Raw genomic sequence first — 26232 nt, forward strand, 5'->3', positions numbered from 1 at the left:
CGTTATTTTTTGTACAGGCTCAGCCTTGCTGATCAGAGCCAACCCTATTTTTGTTTTCACTTCTACTGAGGCACATGTGGCACGCAAGAGCAGTTTGCTGGGCCTAGGCAAACTTTCAGGGACAGCATTCTTGTTTCTTCTGGACACGTACTACTCATTGTCAGTTGTAACATCCTCCCCAGCATGCTAGCATAGACATGACCATGCAACACACAGAGTTCCATAGTGCATATATTTACTCTTCATGCAACCATTAACTGCCTGCACTGTGTCAGAAACTTTATTAACCACACCCAACCGATTACATCATTCTCCGATCAAGGACCAGAACATATTCACAAGACACTACAAAAAAGCCATTTTTTAAGATTTATCATACGTTTAAATGTTCATTTACATAATCATTCTTTCAATGGCTCAACCCATGTTTTGGTTTCCCACCTCAAGCGTCTCATGGCTGTGTAAATAAACGTTTGCTCTAACGGTGCACGAGTATGACATGCAGTTGTGCATCAGACAACTGTGTGACATGTAGCAAAAAAAATAATATACGAGACAGGCGTTTGCAACAGGCAGGCAGCCTGGTGCCAGGCTTGTATGTGGATCGGGCGTGACAGAAATATCTCTCGGTACATACGATAGAAAACGTGTTGGTGTTAACTGCGTGCTAGGCAGGCAGGTGTCCGGTAGGCGTCTAAGACAGGTGTTGGCCCCTTCTGAGACAGAGGTCCCAGACAACTTCCCGTGTCCCGCACAGCGGCGGACGCTGCCGAGTGACGCAGACTCAACTCTTGGAAGTTCAGGAAGAGGGGCGGTGACTGGATCTGCGTGAGAGGTCAACGCAGCATGACACGAACGTCCCGGACGTCTTTATGAGTGACAGTTGCCCTGGCCTATGAGCGTACTGAAAATCTCTGCGCACACTAATCATGGAAAGGGAAGTGGCTGCTGGGCGGGGCTTGCGTGCGTCAGGCTAGGTGAGGGCAGTTCCTGCTGGAAGGCTTGCTCTGCTCCCACGGTGCTTTACCCGGGACTTGCACCGCACTTAGGGCTTCTGGCAGCGCGGGAGCAGCGGCGGACATGACACAGGCCGGGTCCGAGCTGCTGCCCGACGGCTTCGAAGATGAGATAGATTCCGTAATCCCGCGGTCTCCTGTGCCCGCCCAAGGGTCTGCTGCTCTCAGGCTCTTCGGTGACGCTGGGAACGACCGGCTGGACTTCAAGCTGGCGGCTGCTGTGCTATCCCCGGGAGGATGTGGGGGCTCCGGGAGTGACGAGGAAGAAGTGTCTGAGGTGAGCAACCCCTTGATATGCCTGGCCCAGAGGCGGTCTCTATTTTGGGCCTGCCCCCCCCCTGACACCGGGCACTGCCCCCTGCATTAGTTACCACCCACCCCTCACTCCAAGGGCAGCCATGACCTGTTTACAACATTGAGCACACAGTCCTAATCCCTTCAATAACATTGAGTACATCATCTCCTTAGGCCACTGCCACCATACACTGTGTTGTGACCCTCACATCTGTCACACCAGTTACAGTTGTGACCCTTCCCAAAATCACCGCTCACTCCCCACTGGCACCCACTACCACCAGGACCCCCTCAGGATTCAGCAGTCCTCCACCTGGGCACGATTGCAGTGACTGCAGCCAGGCACGACTTGCAGCTCTACACCTCTTACTCAATATTGCGTAAAGCCACACACCCCTAATTTAACTCTGGGTACATCTCTCCTTATCACAGTTGCACAGCATGTATCCACAATACTCCGACATAACACTGCTCTTTTCTGCACGCACGCTAATTACTCATGTCATACCAGATACAACCACAGGTACAACTGTGGCCGTTGATCTCGCATACAACAGAGCACTGACCTCTTGACACCGTGTGTGGTTCTTTCTCACCTTAAAACTGACACTCGATTGTCACCACACAGCAGTAAAAGCATTTGTGCAGAGCTACTCCCCAGTCTCTCTACCCTTATTTGATACAGTTCTAATCACCCCGTCTACTTCACCTGGCACAGCTCGTTGACATAGGGTATGGAACTTGTTCCTGCTAAATCAGGCACGACTGTGACCCTTTATTCAGTCCTCCAAACCATTCAGGTATTAGTTTCTGGCACAGGAATGAGCTTTACCCACTGGATTTGCCCAGGACAACAACCCTCTTTTAATTGTTAATCATTTTCTTTTCTTAAGAAGTCTCTTTATCCCGACACTCCTTCAGAATGCAGATTGCAAAAAGGGAGGTGGGTAGAAGTCAGGTGAAGCTGTTGGCTTTTATTCTCTGCACCTAGCACCCACTCCAATGTGGTGCTCATCATGCTTTGTGCTGTGTTATTTAGGTCTGATTTGCAAGTAGAGGACCCGCATGGCTGATTCTTTTTTTTTTTTTTATGCATTTTGAGTTTTGATTGTGTGCTTGAAGGCTTGATCCCAAGCACCCTAACACATTGTGATTCAGTTTCTTAGTGGCTTTCACTGTGCAAAAACTGTACATAGCTGAAGAATAAAGACACTGAACAAGGATCCAGCATCAGCTGTCTTGGCTAGGTACATGATATCAACCAGTGAAGCTCTTTTTTATCTTTTACCTGAGGAAGTTTGTAAAGTACTACAAACTTTAGCTGCTTTAGTTGTGTAGAACAAAGATGGAGATGTTAAGCATGACTTGAGTTTAAGACGATCGTTCCAAAAAGGTGGTGAAGGCTGGGACCTGTAACCTACGGAGAAATGCTGCAAAATCTACCTGCTAACACAGGTGGCCGAGTTCCAAGTTTGCAGCACCTGTTCTGTGGTGCCTTGTTGGTTTGTGGTTGATGGAGACTTAAGTTAAATATCCAGTGTTGTTTCCATGGAATGACTTGTGAACAATACAAACCGTCTTAAATTGTGAGTTTTCTTTAATTGGTGTGTTGTGAAGGCATGTGTAGTGTTATGTGATTGCTGCATTGACCTCCGCAGAGGAGCTCACCAGCATGGTTTTGAACCCTTTACATCTCAGCAAGTATTTTCATGTGTTGCAAGAGGATACTGTTGCCACAGTTTAGATGAGAAGACCCATCAGAAAGGCCCCATACAGTGGGAGGAATACAGGCAATGTGGAGGACACCCTGAAGCAATTGCAGAGAAAATCAACTCGAAGGTAGCAGTAGTTTCCTTTGACAGCACTATAGGATCAGTAAGTCTAAATGATACTTCTAAAATACCTAGTAATATGTAATGAGTATTTCACACTGTGCCCTACAACCTGCTACCCAATGGGTTTTACATGTATTGTAACTCCAACTAGGTTACATTTTTATTATAGCAACACTACAGCACCCTCAACCAGTAAAGAAATAAATTAACACTACCTTGAAGAAATAAACAGTCAAGAAACACGTTCATTTTCTCCCAGGATATATTCTCCAAATTTCGGTACCTGTGTAATCTTTGTTACAACTGTTTGAGAGTGTTTCAGTGTTGCTATATTGTTACAATAGCGGATGATCAGAGATGCACTTGGTTACTGTTTTTATTCAGACTGAAATTGAGATTTTGGTTGAAAATGGCAACCTGGCTGCGAACCTTTGAACTGGCAGTGGCAATAGAACCAAGAAATATAGTGAAACAAACATAGGAGTGTACATCGCCAACAAGCATTAGCTGACCTTTGGCAGTTTAGGCAAAGTCGCTTCTTGTATTTTACAACAGCCTAAGCAATCTGATTCGCAGAGTATTAAAACAAATTTGGGATGCTGACATATGTTACTGCACACTTCCCTGGCCACTATAGCAGTCTGTCTCATTATGATGTCCATTGTATGTGATTTCCTGACTTGTGTGCTGGGATCTATTTGCCCTCTCTATATTACCTAGAGGTTTCTGCACCCTGGTGTGTTTTAGGGTGCTCCCAGCTGTTCTAGGTTACAGACGTAAATGCAAATGATGCAAAGCAGGCCTTAAGTAAAGAGCCAACCTAGTGCTACCTTGTCCAAAATTTCAGATCCAGGAGCTCCTGTCCTAGGTAGAGATCATGTTCGGATAAGGTCACACAGAATAGTCTTTGGTCCCTTTACATCCTTGAGTTGTTGGCCCAGGGCAAATTTTCATACAAAACACATGCCTTATCCAGTATTTTCGTAGACAAAAATGAGTAATGCCTAAAGTATAATTCAATTAGTACTTAACAAAAAAGTTGTATTGACACATCACAAACTTTTTATGAAAAAAAGATTTTGGATGAAAGAACAGCAAACAGACTCAACTCAGACATTTTTGTAATTGTTGTATTTCAACAAAAAGTATATTGAAGTTTAAGTTTACATAAAACTGTATTCAATATTAATTAACACAGATACAATCCACATATAATAAATACTTAGTTAAAGTAGCATGAAAAATGTTGAAAACAAGTACATTACATGTTAGAAATTGTATTGTATTGCTACTAGTATGCCATGCTGATCTCACTCAACCGGGCTTACTGTTTTCGTCCCAGAGCTTAAGGGCCAGATACATTTTTTTTTACATGAAGATAATCAGAAAAAGAAAAGGGACACTTGTAACATTTCTAAACCATTGGTTAGAAGAGTAAATGAAACACCCTCAAAAACTCAATGTTATTCGAAACAGCGGTATATATTTTTCATCCGCCCCACATTGATGTTGTGGCATTTATCATTGGATGTTCCAATACGTGCTCAATGCCACCCTAATGCTTTAATGTGAGGTGAGATTCTGCTATCTTAAAATATACAGATACTTCAAAAAGATAGTTACTGGAACTATTAGTATTATAATAAGCTTGACCCAATCTGGGGGCAGAGTCAGCACAAGCCACAGAATTATACACCACGCGGCTCTGCCCTTAACAAGCGGCATCCCCCTGATGAAGTAACAGGCTCTTCGCAAACAGATTACTGAGAGCACGTTTTCATAACTAAGTGCCAAAAAGCGAACACTTAAATGTACTACACAAGTCGTGTGAGTATAAATATTCATGTATGTTAGTCCTGACGAAAGCTCCACAGACCCGGCTGGGCCAAAAGGAGCTGAAACATGTCGACAAGCTTATTATAATACTAATAACAACAAAGAACCTATCTCTCCACCCCGTAAACTGTGGAAAACCTTTTTAGTGCTTCCGTAGTACTAGTAATTCTACACCTTAAATTCTCGGCACAACATTTGCAATTTTACCTTTTTATTTATTGAAACACCCAAGTAAGTGTATTCCTGGACCTTTTTTTTTTTAATCTTAATGCTACCTATCTTCAGATAAACTTAGAACTCTTTAGACCAAAGGACATTACCTTAGCTGTATTCCTATTAATGCAAAGGTTGTTATCCACATTGTGTGATTGCATTGGGTCCAGTTGCCATTGTATGCCTGTCTGAGTAGTCTTCAAAATGACCAAATAGTCGCCATAAGCTAAGAAAGGAACTTTGCCTCCCGTCCCCCTCCATTTTGGGGCTTCATCTAACCTATGTACTAATAAATATGCAAGATCCGATATGTACAAGTTAACAAGAAGCGGTGCTAGAAGACACCCCTGCTTCAGACCATTATAAGTTGGGATTTTCAGAGAGACGGCGTTGCCATCAGGCAGCTTGACTCTAACCCAAGTATTACTGTGGAGTTCTGTTATCGGCTATAAAAGACAAAGGGGGATACTCCACTTCTGAAGCTTTCCCCCCAAAGCGTAGTCGATTTTCCCCCTATAAAAGTCTGGCAAGAAATCCATAAAAACAAGCAGAGATTGTTTTTCTGGTTACAGGCTTTCTGTTCAATCATTGTTAAGGCAGTGATATTATCTGCCACTGTACATTTGGGGTGAAAGTCTGTCTGATGGAAAGTTAATCTATTTGATTCTTCAGCCAGGCTTGCAGATGTGATAAGTGATGTTTAGAAAATAATTTCCCATTTGGATAGAATAGGTCTATAAGGCAGTAACTACTGGGGGAATTTTTCGGGCCTCTCGTGTGGATAGGACACAAAATTGATGCTTTCCATGAAGGTGATAGACACCCAGATGATGGAAGGAATGCAGAGCTAATTAAGCATTCACCCCCAGTCAAGAAATCTGGGTTAAAGCCATCATTCTTTTGCTCACCATGCCACCCCAGTTTAGAAGGTGATGTCAGACCCATCTGTATGACCGTTTTAAATGTTGGAGTAATACCCCATCTATTCGAGTTAAGCTTCATTAGGGTAACGAAGAGTGCATTAGGACCAGCTACGCATGAAGTTTTATAGGTTTTAATTAGTTTGTAGACAGCTGCATGACTGGTTCTAATTTGTGACCTGTCTTCCGTGCCCATCTTAAATGTCATATCTCTATCCAAACCCCCATATAGAGCCATCCAATGTCCGTTATTTGCTATATAATAACCACACCAAGCTTTATAGGTTTTAGTGCCCTTACTAACAATTGTCTGAAAGTCTGGAGTAAGTTACGTAAATGTGACAAAATGCAACTCTGTCAATTTATGTTCTTGTCCCTTTTTGTTTTTAAATGACGGATTTCAGTTCTTGGCTTAAATTTAATAAAATTTATGGTGGGCACAGTACACAAGTTCTTTTCCACTTTCAGAAGCTTCCTTAATTATTTTCTATACCATATCTTTAGAAATTGTATTTTGAGTTCCACTGGGCTTTTGTGTTTCTACTTATAGCTGTTTGTTAAGGCAGCTGTACCTAAGAAGTCAAAAATTTGGGCAAGAAGAATGGTGAAGGAATCAATATAATCTCTGAATCCTTTTGGTTGGGTTTTTAATTTGACATGAAGGTAATAAAAATGGTTGGGCCAAGATCATATTTTGTAACTGATTAAACCAAGGTTCCAAACTATTATTTTACCTTTCCTCACAATGAGATCTTCCTTGCCTAAATATTTGCCTACTTTAAATTCCACATTCCAGGACATAGCAATGGGTTCACCCAATGGGCCATAGGACCTGGGTACCGGGTACTGAATGGAGGAGTCTGGGGTAAATTTTAAAAGAACCTGTGTTTTAGCCAAGTTCAGCTTATAGCCAGAGAATTCCTCAAAAGTATGCGCTTCAAGAGAAGTCTGAGTAAGAGCTGTTGCCGGATTAGTAGAAAAGATTGCCACATCATCAGCATATGCATTCAGTTTAAGTTACCGATCCCCAAATGCCCATGATTGGATAGCTGTATTCCTAAGAAGGGACTGTAAATAGGGTTCAATGTAGAGCGAAAAGAAAGGTAGAGAGCGGGCACCCCAGTCTTGCCCCACAATAAATATGGAAAAACTTGGAAAAGCTCCCAGCATATGCGACTCTGGCACATGGGATTTTATAAAGTGCCTGGGTTAATCTCACAAAATATTCTCCTGTACAGTCCCGGACTGGAAACAGCAACCAGCCCTCGCAGCTTGCTTCTCCACCGGCCCTGGGAACTGGAGTGGAGGGGAGGGGGTTGTTAGCCGCTACGCACTGCTCCCGCTTTTCTTACAGAGGGCCGATTTTGCAGCACTGCTGCAAAACCGTCACCCTGTAAGAAAAGCAGCCCCCTGCGGCCACAAAACCAGCCCTCCGGCCTCCGGGGAAATGCCCGGTACCCACTATGGCCAATCCGGTGCTGCTCCTATACAGAAAGTAGACAATGTGACCCACAAGCAGTCCCAGACAAAATTGTAGGATGCCTTCTCTGCATCAAGTAATATCATGCCGATATTCATATTGCATTTGTCAGTAATATCGAATGCAGCAATTGCTGTATTAATATGCTCTGGTATCCCTACCTGGGACACAGCCATGTTGCTGTGAGGATGCTAACCCTGAGATCAGTGGAGCAGGGAGGCAGGCTAAAGTTTTAGCAAGCCATTTTGCATTTGCATTAATCAGTGAAATGGGCCTATAATAACCCAGATCATTGGCTGGTTTATCCTTCTTTTTTTTTTAATAAAAGAAAAACACAATATTAGTTGTATTCCAGCTATCTGGGATAATCCCTCCTTCCTGAATAGATTGTATAACAGAGAAAAATTACTATCTCTATAAATGTTTTATAATACTCTGTAGGAAGCGCCTCCTCCCCTGCAACCTTGCCCGATGGTACAACCATATGTGCTGCCTCGATTTCCAGTCTTGAGTTTTTTGTCCTCGGGTCACATGTCTGCTCCTCAGACAAAGAGGGCAAATGACCTTGTTGAATATACTCCTGGCACTTTCCGGAGTCCAGCAGCTGTGACTGACTGTATAGCTTACTGTAAAACTGAGAAAATTGTTCCAAAATAAGTTGAGGTTTTGTATAGACCCTACCTTCTAATCCCATAATAGCCTGAATTCTACCCTTTGTTTGTTGTTCTACGATTTGATATGCTAAAACTCTCCCGACACTTTCCCCATATTCATATTGAAGCTTTCTATACTTTACAAATCTAGCGGCCAACTGTTCCTTCAATCTACGCCCAGCACGAGATCCCACTTCTAACAGTTGACCAAATACTTGACGTTCACCTGTAGCGCCTTGAGTAATTTTAAGGGTGTGTAACCTAAAATAGATTAACCGTTTGACGAAGAGAAATAAGCTTCTTTGGTAATAGCTCTATTTTGCTTGACCGCAAGTTGCAGCGTTATGCAGCGAACATATGCTTTCATAGTATTCCATACTATTGTAGGGGAAGCCGATCCTCAATTAATGATAATAAAAAAATCCCTAAGTAAGCCTGAAATAGACTGTATATACTCACTATTTGTTAGTAAGTGGCAAGAGAAAGTGAGCCCAAAACTATGGGGCTTGTCCCATTTCAGATAAAGTGAAAAATGAAAATAGATTGAATTATGATCCGAAACTTGGGCATACAGTCATTTCCATATTCTCTAGCAGCATACCTTTAGTAAAAACCATGTCTATCCTCAAGCACTGCTTGTGAGGATGGGAATAGTATGTATAGCAAGGATCCAATAGATGGAGAGTCCGCCAAGCATCACAGATACCACATAGCTTAATCATATGATTAAGGGAGACCCTAGTTCTGGGTTTACGGGAGATGGTCCTACGGATAGTAGAATCAATGCTACAGTTCATTACGTAATTAAAATCGCCCATTAAAATGAATTCTCCCGCCCAGTCCATTCAAATGGAAGTGTATCAAATATATCGGGGTCATCAATATTTGGACTGTAGACAACGAAAAGCACAAATTTAAATGAATGTAGGGTCAATTGTACCAGTACCCATCTACCCCTAGGGTCCGCCGCAGTGTTTAATATCTGACCCTAGATTTTTTTTTAGCAGAATGGACTGCCACCCTCCCCGTATGTCTGGGATGTAGAGGCAACTATATTATAGTCCAAAAAGTAGGGCCCTGCCCTTATATGCCAGGTGAGTCTCCATGAGTGCCACCAATGAGGTTCATAATATCCGATCTCCTCTCTGACCAGTTGTCGCGTAGGCCCTGCATTCATCCCAGACACATTCCAGCACATGCATTGAATCTGGGATATCTTAACCATCTATACAGTTTAAAAGGATCTGAAGCTGCCTATCTTGAAATTTCAGTACAAACTTTGCATATCAGTTAATAAGCTTAACATGCCTCCTGTATGATTTCGCTTGTCTGTGACCAGTTTCCACCTCCCCCCAGCCCTCCACCGTTGTATGAACCTGGTAACAATTGGCATTCAGTGATATCCAGCATCGACCCCTCCACACCACCCAGCACTTCGAGAAAAATACCCCACCATCCCGTTCCCTGAGGGAGGGATCACCCTAATCTGGGGCTGTTGATGAAAAGTGGCCTGAAAAAGAGTTTTCCACCCATCCACCACGATCCTACCGCATAGTAGAAAGAAATATAGAAAGAAGATAAAGCACAGATCAAATAAGAGCGCGATCAGAAAAAAGAAAATCATAGTTTTTCGTCTTATCATCCACCACCCCTTATTGGCCATCTGCATAAGGAATACAAGCAAGACAACCCAACTATACTTATTTCCGTTTATAGTTCAATTAAATTATGCTTATTCGTCCCCTTTAGCCGAGCAAGAGCCTGCGCCGCGTCTTCTGCAGAGAAGCAGAACTGAGACCGTCCATTCTTAATTTTAAGGCAAGCAGGTTCCTGTAGAAATACTTTTCACCAGTAGCCTTCAATGGATCAATAAACTGTGAGAGCTTCCACCTCAGTTCCATTGGGGAACTACATAGATCTGACCGGGCAACAATTGACAAGCTATCAACTAAAACCAGGGATGTTGGTAAATCCAAGTCCCAGTCATTCAGATCTGGAAAGGCCCTTCTACATAATTGTACCATGTACTGCAGAGGATCAGAGCCTTCCTTACCACCCGATATCCCGAAAATACTCAAATTATTTCTCCTATGTCAGTTCTCAATATCCTCGATTTTGGCTTGGAGAAATTTGAGCTGGCTCCAGTGACTCTCGATAGACTTAGCTGTTGTCACTGCCGTCTTCACACTCTGGGCCATTTTTTCCTGTAAATCACTCGCATTCATTGTAAGATTGCTAATTTGACTGGAGACCTCCTCCAGTGATTATTGCATCAGCACATTGTCTGCTCTTGCCTCCGTATAATAGGCCTGTGCCTCAGCCCGATGTACCTGTACTAGGGATAGCATGAATGAGCTAAACAATGGTTCCTGCACAGCCTCTTCAAACTCTCCCACCAACTCCTTGGTCGTAGAAAAGGGAGAATGATCCAATAGTGTCCCAGAGGATATATCCGAGGGAGAGCCGATATTCGAGGTGGCGTATGTATGCTGAAAACCTTGTGCATGCAGCCCAGGGCGTTGTTTCTCGCCTACAGGACCGGCAAACTGGGCAGATAATCAAGAAATAATGGATATTACTTCTCCCTTAGAAGATACCCATTTCCTAAGTTGACTGCCCTTCGTACCCTGGTCGCTGGCTTTGCCAAACTGCTGCTGTTTTGCAGGTTTAGGGTGGGGCGCACTTGGTCTGCATATTTCCTCTGCTTAGAGTGTTCTGCTGCAATTCGCTTTTTAGGAAGCACCCCCCTTGGATAGATGGAACGTGCAACTTGCTTTTCTCAGACTGCGACATTGAGGCCTTCGCAACCCTTGGGCAGATAGATGATTGCTTTCGGCAGTCATTATTAAATCTGCCTCTGCCTTACAGTGATACCTTAACGCATCCAAACACCCCCCCCCCCCCCCCCAGTTAATGTCCCCTCCTCTATATCCTCCCTTGGAGTAGAGCATAGCTGACCATCATTGGACGTGTCCCTCCCGGGTAACCGAAGGATATCAGAAACAGTACTTACATTTTCTGGCTGTGTTGTACTTAACGAAGCCTCTGAGACTTCCTGCAGAGCTGACACTCTATCACCAGCATGCCTAAGGCCGCCCCTGTACTTGGTCATGTGCTTGTTGACCGCCAAGCTGCTGCATCAGCCGGTAACTAGCAAAAAAAACACAGCCTCAATGCTGGTCGCACATTAGTTCAAGAGCAGAAAAGAGCCAGTCGAGAAACGTTGTCTAAGGAGCAGCGTCCTGCACTCTGCTTCTGGATTCACTAACCTGGTGGTGAGCTGGGAAACGTGGAGCGGAGTGGAGCTCTTGGCGGATAAGCCAGCCATCTTCCTCCCCGACCTCGAAAACTGAAAGCATTCCATGTGTACATCAACTACAATGTATGAGCATTAGACTTAAAAATGGTACACCATTTTGTCACAATAAATTGTCAGAAAACATTATACGAACTATATCAACTGTAGAAAAATAAATGGAGGTATGTAATGCAAAGCTTATATTGCAAGGTCTGTGCCATAACCTGTTCTTATTTAGAGGTTTTCCTATCAGTTCAGTTGACATATCAGCTTGTTCTGTTATTGCCTTTTTATTTATAAGTCTCAACGTTTTTTTAAAGTTGATTCTCATGACAATATGCAAGTCTATTCAATTCTATTTATTTTGGTCACAAATGTGACAATAAAAGAACACATAAAATACAACAATCCGTCACTTTAAAATTATTTAAAAAAGGTAACTATACAATTTTTATAAAACCAGGGGCAAGCAATTCCCCAAAATTCCATGAATTGTTTTACGTGGCAAAAAACAATAAAATACACACTAACTATTATCTTACATAGCAGGCTGGTACATATAAAGTATAAAGCATGGTGCCATGAATGCAAAGATGTCTGAATAAAGTGCGTGTTACTTCCAATATAAAATAGGACCTTTCAGTTAAAACATCAACAATTTTCTTCTACTAATTGCTCATATTTGGAACAAACCTATGCGAACACAATTAGATGGGGAATCGAGTTGTTGCATATACACCAGGGCTCAACTAGAGGTTCTGATTCCTCCGCTTTCTTATGGTGGAATGAAATACCTTTTTTTAAGATCTATTTAAGTAGTATCAACAGAAAGTAAAATGCAACAGACTTTTGTGAGGAAGATTCATTGCAGGGACATATAAGTAATTTTGAGTGCACAAATTGGTGAAGGGGGAAACCAAGATGTCACCTCACAAATCCTAACCTGAACCTAGTGAGCATTTGTCTATTCCAAGAGCTATCAAGTCACTCTAAGTATGGTTCCAGGGATGAGGAAGTATGAATCTCAGCATAATCTTTCACTAACCATTTATTGAATTGGTGGTCCTCCCTCATGGCTCTCTCTGCTTTTTCTTAAATGCAGATTTGATAAAAGCCAAAGCTGTTTTTGTCATGGTGGCAGGATTGGTAAAAAGGATGGGCCTACCCAACTTTGTCAAATCAGATTTGATGTAGTCAAACCAAGGAATTTTCAGTAATTAATATTCTTTCTATTCAGCGAAGCATGGGAATTTTCCCAGATAGAAATTCACAGAAGAAGGGGAACCAGCTTAATGGTATCCTCTGCATACTTCAACCCAAGCTCCTGGTGTTTGATATAGGTAGAGCATGTAGGTGGAACACCCTAAAGTCACATAAGCACCCAATTTTGCTCCATTTGGAGGGGGCTTGTGTTTGAGTATCCCCCACATGCCTGAACTATATGTAAGGACCGTGAGACACTGTGTCTTATAAACTTCCAGGAGAGGGGATACAGTTTTTTTTTCCCAATGCTTTTGACCGTATTAAAATAGTAGGCCGCAAGCTTGAAAATTTTCTTCCTCACTTTAGCCATACATGGTCCCCCAATTACTCCTAGCATCCACAACTACCCCCAAAATATGAAAAATCCTCAGTTTGGGCAACAGAATGACCTTTACGTTAATACCCAGCATCTTAGTGTTTAGGCTTGCAAACCATAATAAGTCTTCAACTGATTTGTAACCAAGCCCAGTGTCGCCAAAAGAGATGCAAATTCTTGGAATAAAACATTAAGACACTTTAGGGGTTCTAGAAAATAGAACTGCATCATCTGCGTATAACTAACTGGGATTTTTTTCCTGATAATTGAGGATGTCTTATACTGTATTTGAACAGGCTATGCCAAGCCATTGCTATACAGAAGGAACAATACGGGAACAGGACGCAGCCCTATCGTACCCCTCTCCCTAGCTTAAAGCATTCTGTCCATTCTCTGACTGGCCGAACCTCACTCATGCTAACAATTTTGTAATGTAAGGCTTCCAAGAACTACACCAGATCGTCTGTCACCCACAGGTCAGATGAGATCTCCCATCATTTTGACCTCCCATAATTTTGACCTCAAGAAGGCCCCATGAAGGCCAGGCATATGGTGCCTTGCCTTGCTACAGTATATTTACTGACCAACAGATGTAAATGTAGGCATTGCTCCATTGTGCCGAGTCCCTCACAGAATCCGTACTGTACCTCAACAGCTTGTCTGCCGCCTATCAGCAGGCATATCCGCCTATTGCACCCAGCTGATTACTGGTTTACCTTCTTAAAAGTTGGGACTATTACGGCAGTGTGCCATGTCTATGGGAGACCCACTTTGCAGACTGCATTAACACAGTTACAAAAGATGGGGGCCCAAAGATCTAGTGATAATTAATATAGGTCCATAGGAACACCGTCTTTCCCCAGACCTTTATTGGAAAGGCTCTTATTCATTGCCTTGAAGATTTTATTATAAGTAACTTTGAGGGCTAGTGGGAAGACTACCTCCCCCCTCCTTCATAATGATTTGGGGCCCTCATGCCGCGAACCTCTTTAAAATGATCTGCCAAGACTTCAAGCTGAAGGTAGTAAAAACAAAGTTGAGCTTGGCACACTGATCTGTTCTTATTTGCCTCCATCCAGAAAGCCAGAGTGTCCTTCAGCCTACATGCTCTAATCAGCTTACTCAAGGGTTAATTTTGCAGTTTCTTATTCCTGTTCCGTAAGATGACCTTATACTTGGCCCTAAAGCTCTGTATTTTACAAAAGTTCCTAGGTAACTCCTTAAAGGCTTCATGTAGCAATGTTGATGCCTTCCTAAAATGCTGATCAAACCACTTAGCCTCAAGGGGCCTGGTCTGCCAGGCTTTAGTAGCATTCTACTAACCACTAGGTTCAACTGGACAAATGAGCTGGTCATCTCACTATATGCAGCAGAGGTAGAAAAAGAATTGGACACCAGGGGTAAATGGTTGGAACACAATTTGATCAGAAGAGTATTCATATCCACATTTCTCCAGGCGCACACCCCTGGACTTAACTGCTAATGATTCTGGTGCCTATCTTTTGTGTCTTCTCCCCACCCCACCCCACCCCCCAACCCAGCGTAAGTAAAGGTCTATACTTTAAACAATTAGGGTCACTACAGGCACTGGAGACAATAGATGCCCCAATACCCTTGCCTTGAAATCCAGAGTAACAAAAATATAATCAATGACAATAGATTACTTGGCCCTTGAACAGTGGGTTTGTCAAGATAGTTAGAATCACAGGCTTCGTTTACATTAACCAAATCAACTAACTTCATCAGTTGTAGTAGTGCTAGGCCTTTCCGGTCCCTATAAAGGGGGTCATGCCCTACACCTGTGCTAGCACCCGTATTACAGTTATTTTTAATCTGTCAGTCCCAATTTAGCATTGAAATCCCCACCTAAAATAATATCCTAGTCTTTGTGCAGATAAGCCAGTTTAACTTCCAAGTCAACAATAAGATCATATAGCTTGTTAAAATAAATTGCTTATCACACGCCAGAAACCCATTCTAAAAATGAATAAACACCTTTTGATCATTAGGCCCATTAGGCCACATAAATAGGATGCCTGAGCTGCTCTGCTGATGCCTGACTATGCTGCGCGGCTGTACACAGGCACATTCGTACCCGCCCACCCAGCTGGGAGTCGCGTATAGGAGCTTCATGTGGCTCTGGGCGGCTCCAGGAGCCAATTGATATTTCCTCTATACCCCCGGCTTTCCCGATGACCAACGGCAGAGCCACAAAGGAGCAACTGTGTCCGCTTCCCACGGGTAGCCACGAGGAACGCGGCAGTGTACACGCTGCCTGTGAGCCTGTGAAGATAGGACAAGTTGGAGAGGGTGCTGGTCTGTGGCTTCCCGGCAATTGAGGAACTAATTGAGGAATAAAGAAGGAAGGAGTACCTGGAACCATTGTTAGGTGGATGTGGCAGCAGTCGCATGGCACAACATTCTTCTACAGCAGGATCAGCTGAGGTAAGTGATTCGTGGAGAAGGACGGTGAAGGTGCCACAAGCATCGAGTAATAAGGGCAAGGCATATCCGATGTGTTGCTGGCCGGAAAAAGAGCTGAGCAGTTGTTTGAAGGACTTTAGGGAGGAGACCAGGTGGGAAGAGTACTGGTGGCTGACTGGTGTACTGTTGCAGGAGGAGACTAACACTTGGGGGAACTAGGGTCACTATAACACTATAAATCTAGAACTAATTTTATTAGTATTTATTGTGTGATAGCACCAGGAAGACATTGATCACGCAAAGGGAAAAGTAGTCACTTACAGGTGGATCGTGATATTTCCATTGGGCCCCTAGAAGAGAGCTTGTCAAATTAAGAGAAGAGGTGAAAAGGACAGCCTGTGAAAACACCAAGAAGAAACCCCTACATAAAAACCCTTTGCAAAATGAGAGGGAAGGAGCGTCAGTTACTAAATCAATTAAGGACTTTGTGGGCTAACATTTGAAAAGAAAACAACTTTTGTCAGCTGGTAGTCTAACTGGAGAAGAGCATCAAATAGAAGCTGACACTGTTAGCCATGGTTTGTTGGACATATGTTTACCCTCTCTGAGCCACCAAGATATGTTAAGCCAGAATAATTTTTCTTTGGAACCAAGGTTGTCCTAGTCACCGTGGCTGCTCCCAGATAATGGAGGGTCCCAGGTGATGGAGAATGCAGAGGGAGATGCAGATTACTGTAGCATGGCCTTCAGTTATAAGAAAGGGAAAGTTGAGCAGGAAAAGAGTTTGGAGCAGTCTCCGATAACCGCAAACAAGGCTATTGAAGGCTCCGTGCAAAATTGTACTTTAAATTTAAAGATTTCAGCAACTCATCAGCTTTTATGTTGGACATAATGTTGATTTTATGGAAAACATTGCAAGCGCTGCTGGAGGTATCTGTGCTGAATAATGATATTTTAAAAGCTCGAAAATACCAGTTACAGATTTTTGCGGGTGAATTAACAGATTTTGGGCCCATGTGCCGAGAATATACCTCTTCTTCTTTTTTTTTTTTTTTTTTTTTTTTTTTTTTTCTGCATGCTTTTTCCCCCTAGGGAATTACAACGCGGCCGTTGCAACGACCCCGTTGTAACAACGCATTCTATTACCCCGAAAATCGGAACAACAACTTGCTCTGGGGGGGACAGTATGTGCAACAGTAGGGAAGGTGTTGGCTTTTAAATCCAACACCTTCTGCCCCCTCCGCAAGTCGCGTTCCGTCTTGCTAAGTAATGCTATGTTGTAATGACTGTGCTGTAATTCCCTGCGGGGAGAAGTATTTGTGGTAAACTATGCTTACCATGTGCCGACTATAGTAAGACCAGTGGGGCAAGATATGGGAGCTTCAGGTTATCGGGAGGCAGAAGGGGAACCTCCTGGTCAGCTGGTTCCCAAAGTATGTTTGTCTCCAGATGTCCTATGCTTGTAAATAAATTGGGGGAACCAGCCAGTTATAGACTGTACATACCCTGGACAAAAAGAATGAGAAAGGTTCCCAGGAAAGGGGGTGAAAGAAACATCAGAAGAAAGGGGATGCAGGTATAGATGGAGGGCAACAACAAACCAGCAAAAGAAGAGACTCCCTATAAGCATCCTCAATGAATCCAACAAGAGGGTAGGTAGAAGTGTGAGGAAATAAGATCTTGGAATAGAACTAGAAGAGTTATCCCACAATTCCAAAGTAACAAGGATTGTAGTATTGGCAAACAGGTGGGTGGATGTAGAGAAAAGGTATACCCAGGCGATCGAGCGGGAAGAGGAAGGAAAATGGAAGTGCCCGACAGTAGGAACAGGGGAGTGGATAGAGTGACACCCATAGAATTGGAAAATAGAGTGGGGAATAATTTGTGCTGTACTTTAAACCATCCCAATACGGGAAGAGTTGGAAAAAAGTGAGAAAGCTACTACCTTTAAACTGATCCCAGATACTATTTTCATTCTCTAAATGTGCCAGCTTGAAAGAAATCGAGACCAAAGATCTCAGACAAGTGGGTTTCATGCAACATAATAAGGGAAGTGAAATCACAAATGCCTTGATGTACTCCGGGCTGGTTAAGCCAATGCTCTTAAAGGCGGAATGGGAGATGCTAAAACAATGGATCCGGTTAGTCCCAGAATCAGAAATGACCAAAGTGGGTGGCCAAGAGAAACCATTCCTGAGACCTCATGCAGGCCTTGGATTAAGGCAAGTCGAGATGATTAAACCGGCATTTAGGGAAAACTAAGACATTGAAATCACAGTGTCATGCTCTGGGACAGTTCAATATTGGTGAGACCTGAGCTATGAAAATAGTTATGTGGCTCCTACTACTTATGATAGCGCCATTCCAGTCGGGAATGGCGTCCCCAGAAGCACACTGGATCGAAACATTTCTTTAAACTTCGTACTTTCAAAATAAAGTTTTATTAGAGCATTAAGTTTCTCTTATTGTAATCCTTGGTTCTTCACATGATTCATAAATCCAAATTATATTTGGCCCAATGCATTTCGGGCAATGCTGCCCTTCGTCAGGGGCATTGATTTTCTATTAAGAAAATATGAAACACAACTGTCATATATTCGTTTTCAAGTACATATGAATTTCATAATATCTTGACACTATTCACATGTTATTAACTCTGTACCTGGACATGTATAAGCAACTTCCATAAATATGCACAAACATTGTTGTTAACTCCTTCTACTACACCAGCCCTGGGGGAAGAGGGGTGGCTAAGTGAAATTGGCTTGGAGATTGTATGTTTGCAGGAAACATTGCTGCGGGACTAAACCCCCCTAATTGATGGCTTTGTTCAGTTAAATAGGGCTGTTAAGAGGAGCCAGCAGGGACGCCCCCCTGGGGGCATAATGACCTTGATCTCCACTAAAGTAGCCAAAAAGGTGACACCATTAGAAGTAAAATGCTGATGGTCTTTAGAGTGTAGCTCTTGGACGCTGATCCAAAGTATGAATGTATGGTCATAGTGAATGTGTATAGGAATGAGGCCTGTTGATTATAGAACTGAAATGTGAAGATTTAAGGAAGATGTGGATTGCCTGTGCAAAAATTATGATAGACATGCTCATTCTGGTAGTAGACTATAACCACAAACTAAACCCCAAAAGGATGGATCATTGGTTCAAAGAGTTATTAAGGTCCTATTATATAAATGTGGCTAGTTTTCCCAATTCTAGAGTGACAGCACAAGATATGGTACTGCAAGAGTATTTTTGCTTGTTTTGCCTGAATGGTATGACCACCCAGCACACCACATGTTTAAGGTTTGCCTGCAACCCTGTCCAATTGATTACATCGGAATTGCATGCCTGGATCTTTGATAAAAATAAAGGGTTTCATGGTAGTACTAGCAGAAAGAAGTGATCACTATCATTTAAAACTAGAATTAACTAGAAGTGAAAGGAGACACGAGGAACGGAAATCCATGTACAAATGGACTACCCAAAGTGCCTTGCCACTAGAATGAATGCATGGAAAAATTGGCTAACTTCCAGCAGAACCTGAATTTGAATAATGCCTCTGCAAAAAAACATAGTGGTATGAAAACACAATCAGCCTAGTAGGCCAGTGTCTTAGGGTGGACTTAAAAGGGGAGGAAACAAGGAACAAAAAGAACCTGAGTAACCGGGTCAAAAAAAAAAGACTAGGTTGATGAGGAGTGTAGGAAATTAAAGGCACAGATAAGAAAAGGGAAAAGAACCCTTAAATTAAGGTACATTATTCAAAGTTATTACAGTCTTGCGAAGACCAGGAGAGAGAATAAAATGCTTATTAGAAATCACAAAAGAGCTTATAAAGAGAAGTGTTGGGGAAATCTGTTGGAAGCAATACATTTTTTTTTTTAAGTTCTCAAAGTTAGTACAGGAAGGCTCTGGTTAAACCTAGGGGTCATTCAATCGTGTGGTGGAATAAGTTGCTTGGCAGGAGTATCTGGAGTAAATATATGGTAAAAGGGTAGAATAACGACAATAAGATCGATTCCCTGGTTAGGGTTGGAAGAGGGCATTCGTCCCCAATTCACAGTATGTAATATTAGACGCGTTACAGGAAACCTAAAAGTGACACAATCAGCCGAACCAGATAACTTCCCTGCCATTATAATAAAGACTCAGTCGGAGTGGTGGGCAGAATTCTTGTTTCAGATGTTCTCTGACATATTAGATGCATGTCTCAACCCTGATAATTAGAGAGGCGCAGTCAATTTACAAACTGGGAGATTTGAAATCCCACAAGAATTATAGATTGATTAACCTCTTAGATGTGGGGGAAAAAGTATTTGTAAAAATTATATTGGGAATGCTAGGAGGGTCACTTCACAACTGATCACTGTTTTGTGTTCTGGTCAATTTCACGGAAATCAGTTGAGTAGAGAGGCAGTTTGTTCTGTTCTTTTGTAGATTTCTGTGCTGAGTTTGATCTGGTGGACCTGGAACTGTTTCTGGGTAACGTTTGGTAAAATGTGACATACCAAAGAGACTTTTAGTTCTAATTCAGGAGCTACACAGACATAACTGTAATCAGGTTCATAGATACTGCGGGGACTTTGTCACAGAAAACATCTATTAATAATGGGCTACAGCAGTGTTGCATCTTGACCCCTTACTCCTCTCCTTATTTGTAGCTGACCTTCTGTCTGCTTTGGAGGTGGCCAGGGGTGCCATTCCAAGAATAAATGATAAAACATATAACATGCCTTTTGTGTGCAGACTGAGTCATAATTCTAGACCAGACAGAGAAAGGCTGACAGAGGAAGTTGGATGTGTTTAGGGAATACTGTAGCCTTAAAAAGCTAGTGGTAAATATGGATAAAACGAAGGTGGTGTGCTTTGGTAAAAAAGTAGTACATTTTAGATGGGCCCACCAAGTTGGAAATAGTTAATGAATATAAGTATTTCGAGGTCTGGTTCAAGAAGTCCTCAAAGTGGAATATCCATATGGAAGCCCTGATGGCAAGGGCTTCCCCCTCGGTGAGTAGGCAGCTTGAAAAAATGTAATGGGGACTATGGTCACACAGGCCTGTCTTAAAAGCTTATGTGGCTATCATTCCCCCACAAATTCAATACGGAGCTGAATTGTTATGTATTGGTGGTACACACGAGTGGGATGCTGGGGAGGGGAAGTATTTAAAGAGCTCATTGTCCCTACCTGGATCCTCCATGGTTCAAACTGTAGGAATGGAGACCGGCATAATATAGTGGAAAACATTGGCCCAAGTGGCGCTGATAAGATTCTTTAAACATTTGAGTGCAGGGGAGGAATAGAAAGTCTCCCAATGGTATAAAAATAAGATCATGCAAAGTGAATTGTAAGGGGTCAGAGGTATCAGGAAAAATCTGGGGATAGTTTGTAGAGATATGAAGGTTAAGCTGTGCCCACAGAATTTACAAATAGGGGTCTCAAAGAGTGAGCTAAGGGCTTTGGGTAAAGATCCGTCCCTGGAACATGATCCGCAGTATCTGGAGGGGATTACATTCTTGGCAGAATGAAGCATGGTTTTTGTATGTGGATAACATTTCAAACCGTTGGCTTAGATGTGAATTGCTTAGTATAAGGACTGGAATTAACACCTTCCTAATTGATAAGTTAAAAATGGAAATGATCCAAGCCGGAGGGAATTGTATGTGTAATCTGAACACAAAATGCAATATTTTGCACATTTTAGTGGCTTGCTTAAAAGTTTTGCCGCAGCAGACATTGGTTGATTTTTTTTAAAAATATTGTATCAGGTGTTGTGCCCAAGCCGTAGAACTTCTAACTGATAGGCGTTTTTTGGATCGAGCATGTACTATAGGGAGGTTTATGATCACAATTGGAAAGGTCCTTTAGGTGTAAATAACATTAGTGTTTTAGGTAATTTATGATAATGAGCTAATACTCAGTAACAAGGTTTGAGTCCTAATATAACTAGGTATATTTTAAGATGCTTCGGTTTTAACTGGATTTTAGTTGGTGAACTTTTTAAACGTTAAATTATGTATGTTAATATGTGAATGTAAATTTATGATGCAACACCAACCCGAGACTCATCCAAGATGGTGCCCACCATTACAGTAGTAAAACGAGCGTGGTTCCCCTAGTCAGTAGTTCCTGCCATCGCACCGGGGAACCAACAGCACACTGTTGCTGTACTCATTAGAGTTCCCCATACGCCGAGCCTTCAATACAGCCCCTCCCTCACTGAGGAGAACGTGGACCAAAATCCGGCCTCGTACCAACCGAGTGCTTCGCCCTGGACAGAAGCCTCGCTCCCCCACCATAACAATTATGATGAGAAGCTTTTGAGAGCGACTTATATCAATTCACGACCCACACGAGTCTCAGTAGCTCAGAGATACTGCCAATCGTTAACTCAACGTGCCACAATCACCCTCATCATTGTGGCGTTATTTGTATAGACCAGGCAAATTGTTATTTATTAGTCCTGATGATGATCCCTCTAATTAATGAGCTTGGGATCGAAACGTCGTCGACATTTCAAAATAGTACCACTATGGTCCATTGTATGTAATTATTGTGGTCACTATTTGGTTAAGCTTGTTTTACTGAATGCAAGCTACCACACCTTAGTTTTTGCCTGTAACTTCGTTTGTTTAATTTTTTATTTGTTATTTCGTTTTCCCTCACTTCCCTCCTTGTGTCGGGTGCAGGATTGCGTCCCGTTGTAATGTTCTTTCGTATATTCCGGACTATATTTGAAACATTGTCACAATAAAATTCTCTGGCCGGCTGGGCATTGAATATATATATATATATAGCACTCAACAAGGTCTATATCGAATTTTTCTAAATATTATTGTTTACTTAGGACCATTGTTTTCTAATAATACACCAACCCTACCCATCACCTCCTTCTACAAACCCCACACACTTTTCAATGTCTCAACACCCACTACAAAACCCCACAACCCTCACTTTTACACCCTTCTACTCCAACAACTACTCAATGGCACCGTCACTACAACACAAAACACAGACTCTATCCTATACCACTAACCAATTACCTCATCACCAATACAAATTCACATCATACATAACTATATCCCATCCAGATACACTTTCTGCTCTAATAACTCCTAACATACCCCTTTGTGTCACCAACAAACCTATATTCAGCTTACCATCTGTTCCACACCAAATTCTCCTCTTTTTACTACGAAAACACAACCCTTGCACTCTGATGCACCATACATATTACCTCTTTTAGCAATCAAATCTAACACACTCTCTTAACTCTTGTTCGTCCCCTCTCACACACCACATACTCTTTTCCAAAGCATATCGCCACCCCCTTTAACTTGCATCTTTCACTCACCAAACAAGACTTTACATATAACTTTTTCACAGAAACAAATACATCACCACCTTTCACAACTCCTCAAAACATAATGCACACAACACCTCAAACTAGAAACATACACCCACTCCCACCTTCCTGACTACACCAATAATATACATCCTAAATAAACTCCACCTCCAAGCTTTATCTTTTCCACCACACACATAATCAGCAGCTCTTTTAACTGCATCACATACATTGGATAATTTAGAAACTTACAACATGACCCACATGCTGCACCCCCCCCCCCCCCCCCCCCCCCGGCTCTTACACCTTGCACCCTAAACAGACGCAAATAAGAAACATGCATTACTCAAGATTTCACAGACAAACTTGCAATTCATCACACAACCAAAGCCGATTCTTTGGACTCCTATTTAAAACAAAGAAAAATCACCAGTACCAAACTTTTCCAATAAAAAATACTCCAAGAGTACGGAAAACCGCCTCTCCATTCCTTCCAACAAATATCACATGATGAATTTATGGACCTTGACAAGAAGCAGGCCTGCCGGCAGCCTTTCTGACCTGTGTTGACCACAAACCTTCAAGATAATTCTTCTATCTTCTGCCACACCAGTAAGAATAGCCATCAACAATTTCTTTCCTGGGCAAACGGAAAGAAAAAGCTGCATTAGCCCAGATGTCACAAATTGTTAAAGATAATTCCACACTTTCAGACTTCCAGGCAGGATTCCATTCAGGAAGAGGTACAGAATCTGCTTTCGTTGCCTTCTGGGATGACCTGAAAAACACAAGTTACCGGAAAGGGTTTGCTGCACTGCTTCTCTTGGACCTCTCAGCAGCCTTTGACACAGTTGACCATGACACTCTAATACAAAGACTCTACTAAGCTGGCATAGAGGACTGTTGTTGGCTGGATCACATTCTACCTTCAAAACAGAACTAATGTCATCTCTAACCCCCCTTCTCTTGTCCAAACCGTGCCTCACAAAAGCAGGGTGTCTGAAGGCTTTATCATCTCACCCATGCTTTTCTACATTTACATGAAGTCATTACCGGCGCTGATCAATCCATTTAACTTCCCTTGCTATAGCTATGCAGATGACACACACATGCTCCTTAACCCCTTCCGTGCTGCCGTTGGCCGACTGGAGTACTCCCTCCCCAGTGCTGCTGTCGGCCAACGGCCGACGAAGCCCCGCCCACCCTTTAGAACGCCCGCACCGCGGCGGAAAACCCGCCGCGGTTAAGTAGTTAAACTGGAAAGCCCCAAAGACATTGGAAACTCGCAAATTTTCAGTTGTTTCAGATCCGTGGATCAGTGGATGACATGGAGCCATCACAAATTGAATCCTTCCAAAACCAAAATACTCCTGAAACAAATTGCCCTTACATCTACGCTCCATCTCTGACCATAGCTGCTTCCGCAAGAGGCTAAAACAAGCCTTTGCAATGCAATAGGTCTCTTATTAGGTAAGTTTGAGCTATTGGTATTGTAAATGACAAATTTTTTGTTTGTGTTGGTTTTAAAAATAGTAAAATTAATAGCTTTGTCATTTACAATGCCAATAGTTATAACTTTCGCAAATGTGACACCTATAGCATTTGTAATGCAATATGTGTTGTATTTAAGTGACTTAGATGTATTGATATTACAAATAACAATGGCTTTTATTTTTTTAATAATTAATACTCAAATAAGCTATTGTAATTTATAATGGCAATAGCTTAAACTTTTGTAAATAACTTTTGTGAAGATTATGTTCATTGTATTTTATTGTGACGAAAATCCAAGAACAGATGTGAAATAACATTTTTTTGTGACTTTTTTAATAAAGCTTGAAACATTGAGAGAACATATTTGAACCAGTTGTTGTTGAATGGTTGCACAGATTGATGTGGTGGTGCCCCTGAGTGATGCTGTGGTGATGCCCCTGAGTGATGCTGTGGTGGTGCCCCTGAGTGATGCTGTGGTGGTGCCCCTGAGTGATGCTGTGGTGGTGCCCCTGAGTGATGCTGTGGTGGTGCCCCCGAGTGATGCGATAGAGGGAGGGAGGGCGATAGAGGGAGGGAGGGCGATAGAGGGAGGGCGATAGAGGGAGGGAGGGCGATAGAGGGAGGGCGATAGAGGGAGTGAGGGCGATTGGAGGATGCAGAAGGAGAAAAATCATGTGCTTAAATATGGGGTTGAAGGAGGGCCATGCAATTGGTCTTCTTCCTTTATAGCGAGAAGGTTGGTATATCATCCATACTGACTCCTGACTGGCGTATGGCCGCAGAGCAGGAACAAAAGGGTGCAATTTATCAAGCATATAACAGCTAAGTTCATGGGGAGAGGAGTTGGTCTAACGGCTAGGGTGGTCGACTTCGAATCTGGGGAACTGGGTTCGAGTCTCAGCAATGACGCTGAACATCCTGTGATTCTGGGCTAATCACTTAATCTCCCTGTGCCTGACACAAAATGAATGTGTCCTCATATAATGCAACTGGTGTTATGTAAAGCGCTCTGATGCTCGATTCGGGTCAAGTTTGCACTATATAAAACTCTATTTAAAAAAAAAAAAAAGCCTCCCGAAATAAAGTAAAAAAATCTTTACGTACTAGATGCTGCCCTGAAAGAGACAGCAGTGCCAAGAATAGAGACAGCTAAACCTTTGTATATTATAATCTTGGGATCTGCTCAGGTATCAAGTCTGATAGAGTCCTTTTTACCTGGCAGATTGAGGACGACCCCGTGTTTCTTAAGGGATGTGCTGAATCAATTAATTCGCCAATCACGTGGGTCAGGACTTGTAGAAATCTACTCCTACCATCTTCCTGTCCCTCATAGATGCTGCATTTAATGAATATTTCTAAGGCAGCTTATTTGGGGGCTGTGTGGTTACAACATCAGTGGCGATGGCTTGCAAACATGGAGGCGAGCAGGAGGCACTCTCTGCTGCAGGCACGGTTCCACACTTAGCACACTGTACAAGGCATGCTGTTGCCTGCCCACCCTGCCCCTTCCACCCGCCCCGCACTGGGAGTGGCGCTCTCTGAGCCTGGGGGCTTGCTATCAGATGCATCCATTGCAGCCCAGCCAATGAAGGCTCTGGGGCGGGGCATCGAAGAGGCAGTGACTCTGCGCGAGAGCCAGCTGCTGCCAAGGGCCAAGGAAGATAGCTCAGCTGGTACGAGTCAGTGCTGTAGCGGTGTGCTTACAACTTGGTAATGTATCTCGCAAAAGTGAACTGAGATACCGAGTCACTGGGTGAGTGGGCTACGGGGGTAACGAGGAAACTGGCCCAGTTTGATGTTACCCGGGACTCTGGTGTACAGGGGCACTGAGCAGTGGAGCTGTTGAGAGGG

At 42.8% G+C, this 26232-nt stretch overlaps 1 protein-coding gene across 3 annotated transcripts in view; it reads left to right on the plus strand.

Moving 5' to 3' along the window:
• The first annotated feature begins 936 nt into the window (after nucleotides 1-936).
• The window catches only part of ANKHD1 (ankyrin repeat and KH domain containing 1), a 1478908-nt gene continuing 1453612 nt past the window's right edge, over nucleotides 937-26232 (plus strand). For 2 of the 3 annotated variants that reach the window (XM_086931463.1, XM_086931465.1), the window contains exon 1: nucleotides 937-1293. In XM_086931463.1, the coding sequence (XP_086787589.1) occupies nucleotides 1081-1293 (213 nt within the window). In that variant the 5' untranslated portion in view covers nucleotides 937-1080. The remainder of the gene's footprint in view (nucleotides 1294-26232) is intronic. The other variant, XM_086931464.1, reaches the window with a different exon arrangement.

The sequence above is a fragment of the Lissotriton vulgaris genome, chromosome 7, assembly GCF_964263255.1.
Source record: "Lissotriton vulgaris chromosome 7, aLisVul1.2, whole genome shotgun sequence".
NCBI lineage: Eukaryota > Metazoa > Chordata > Amphibia > Caudata > Salamandridae > Lissotriton > Lissotriton vulgaris.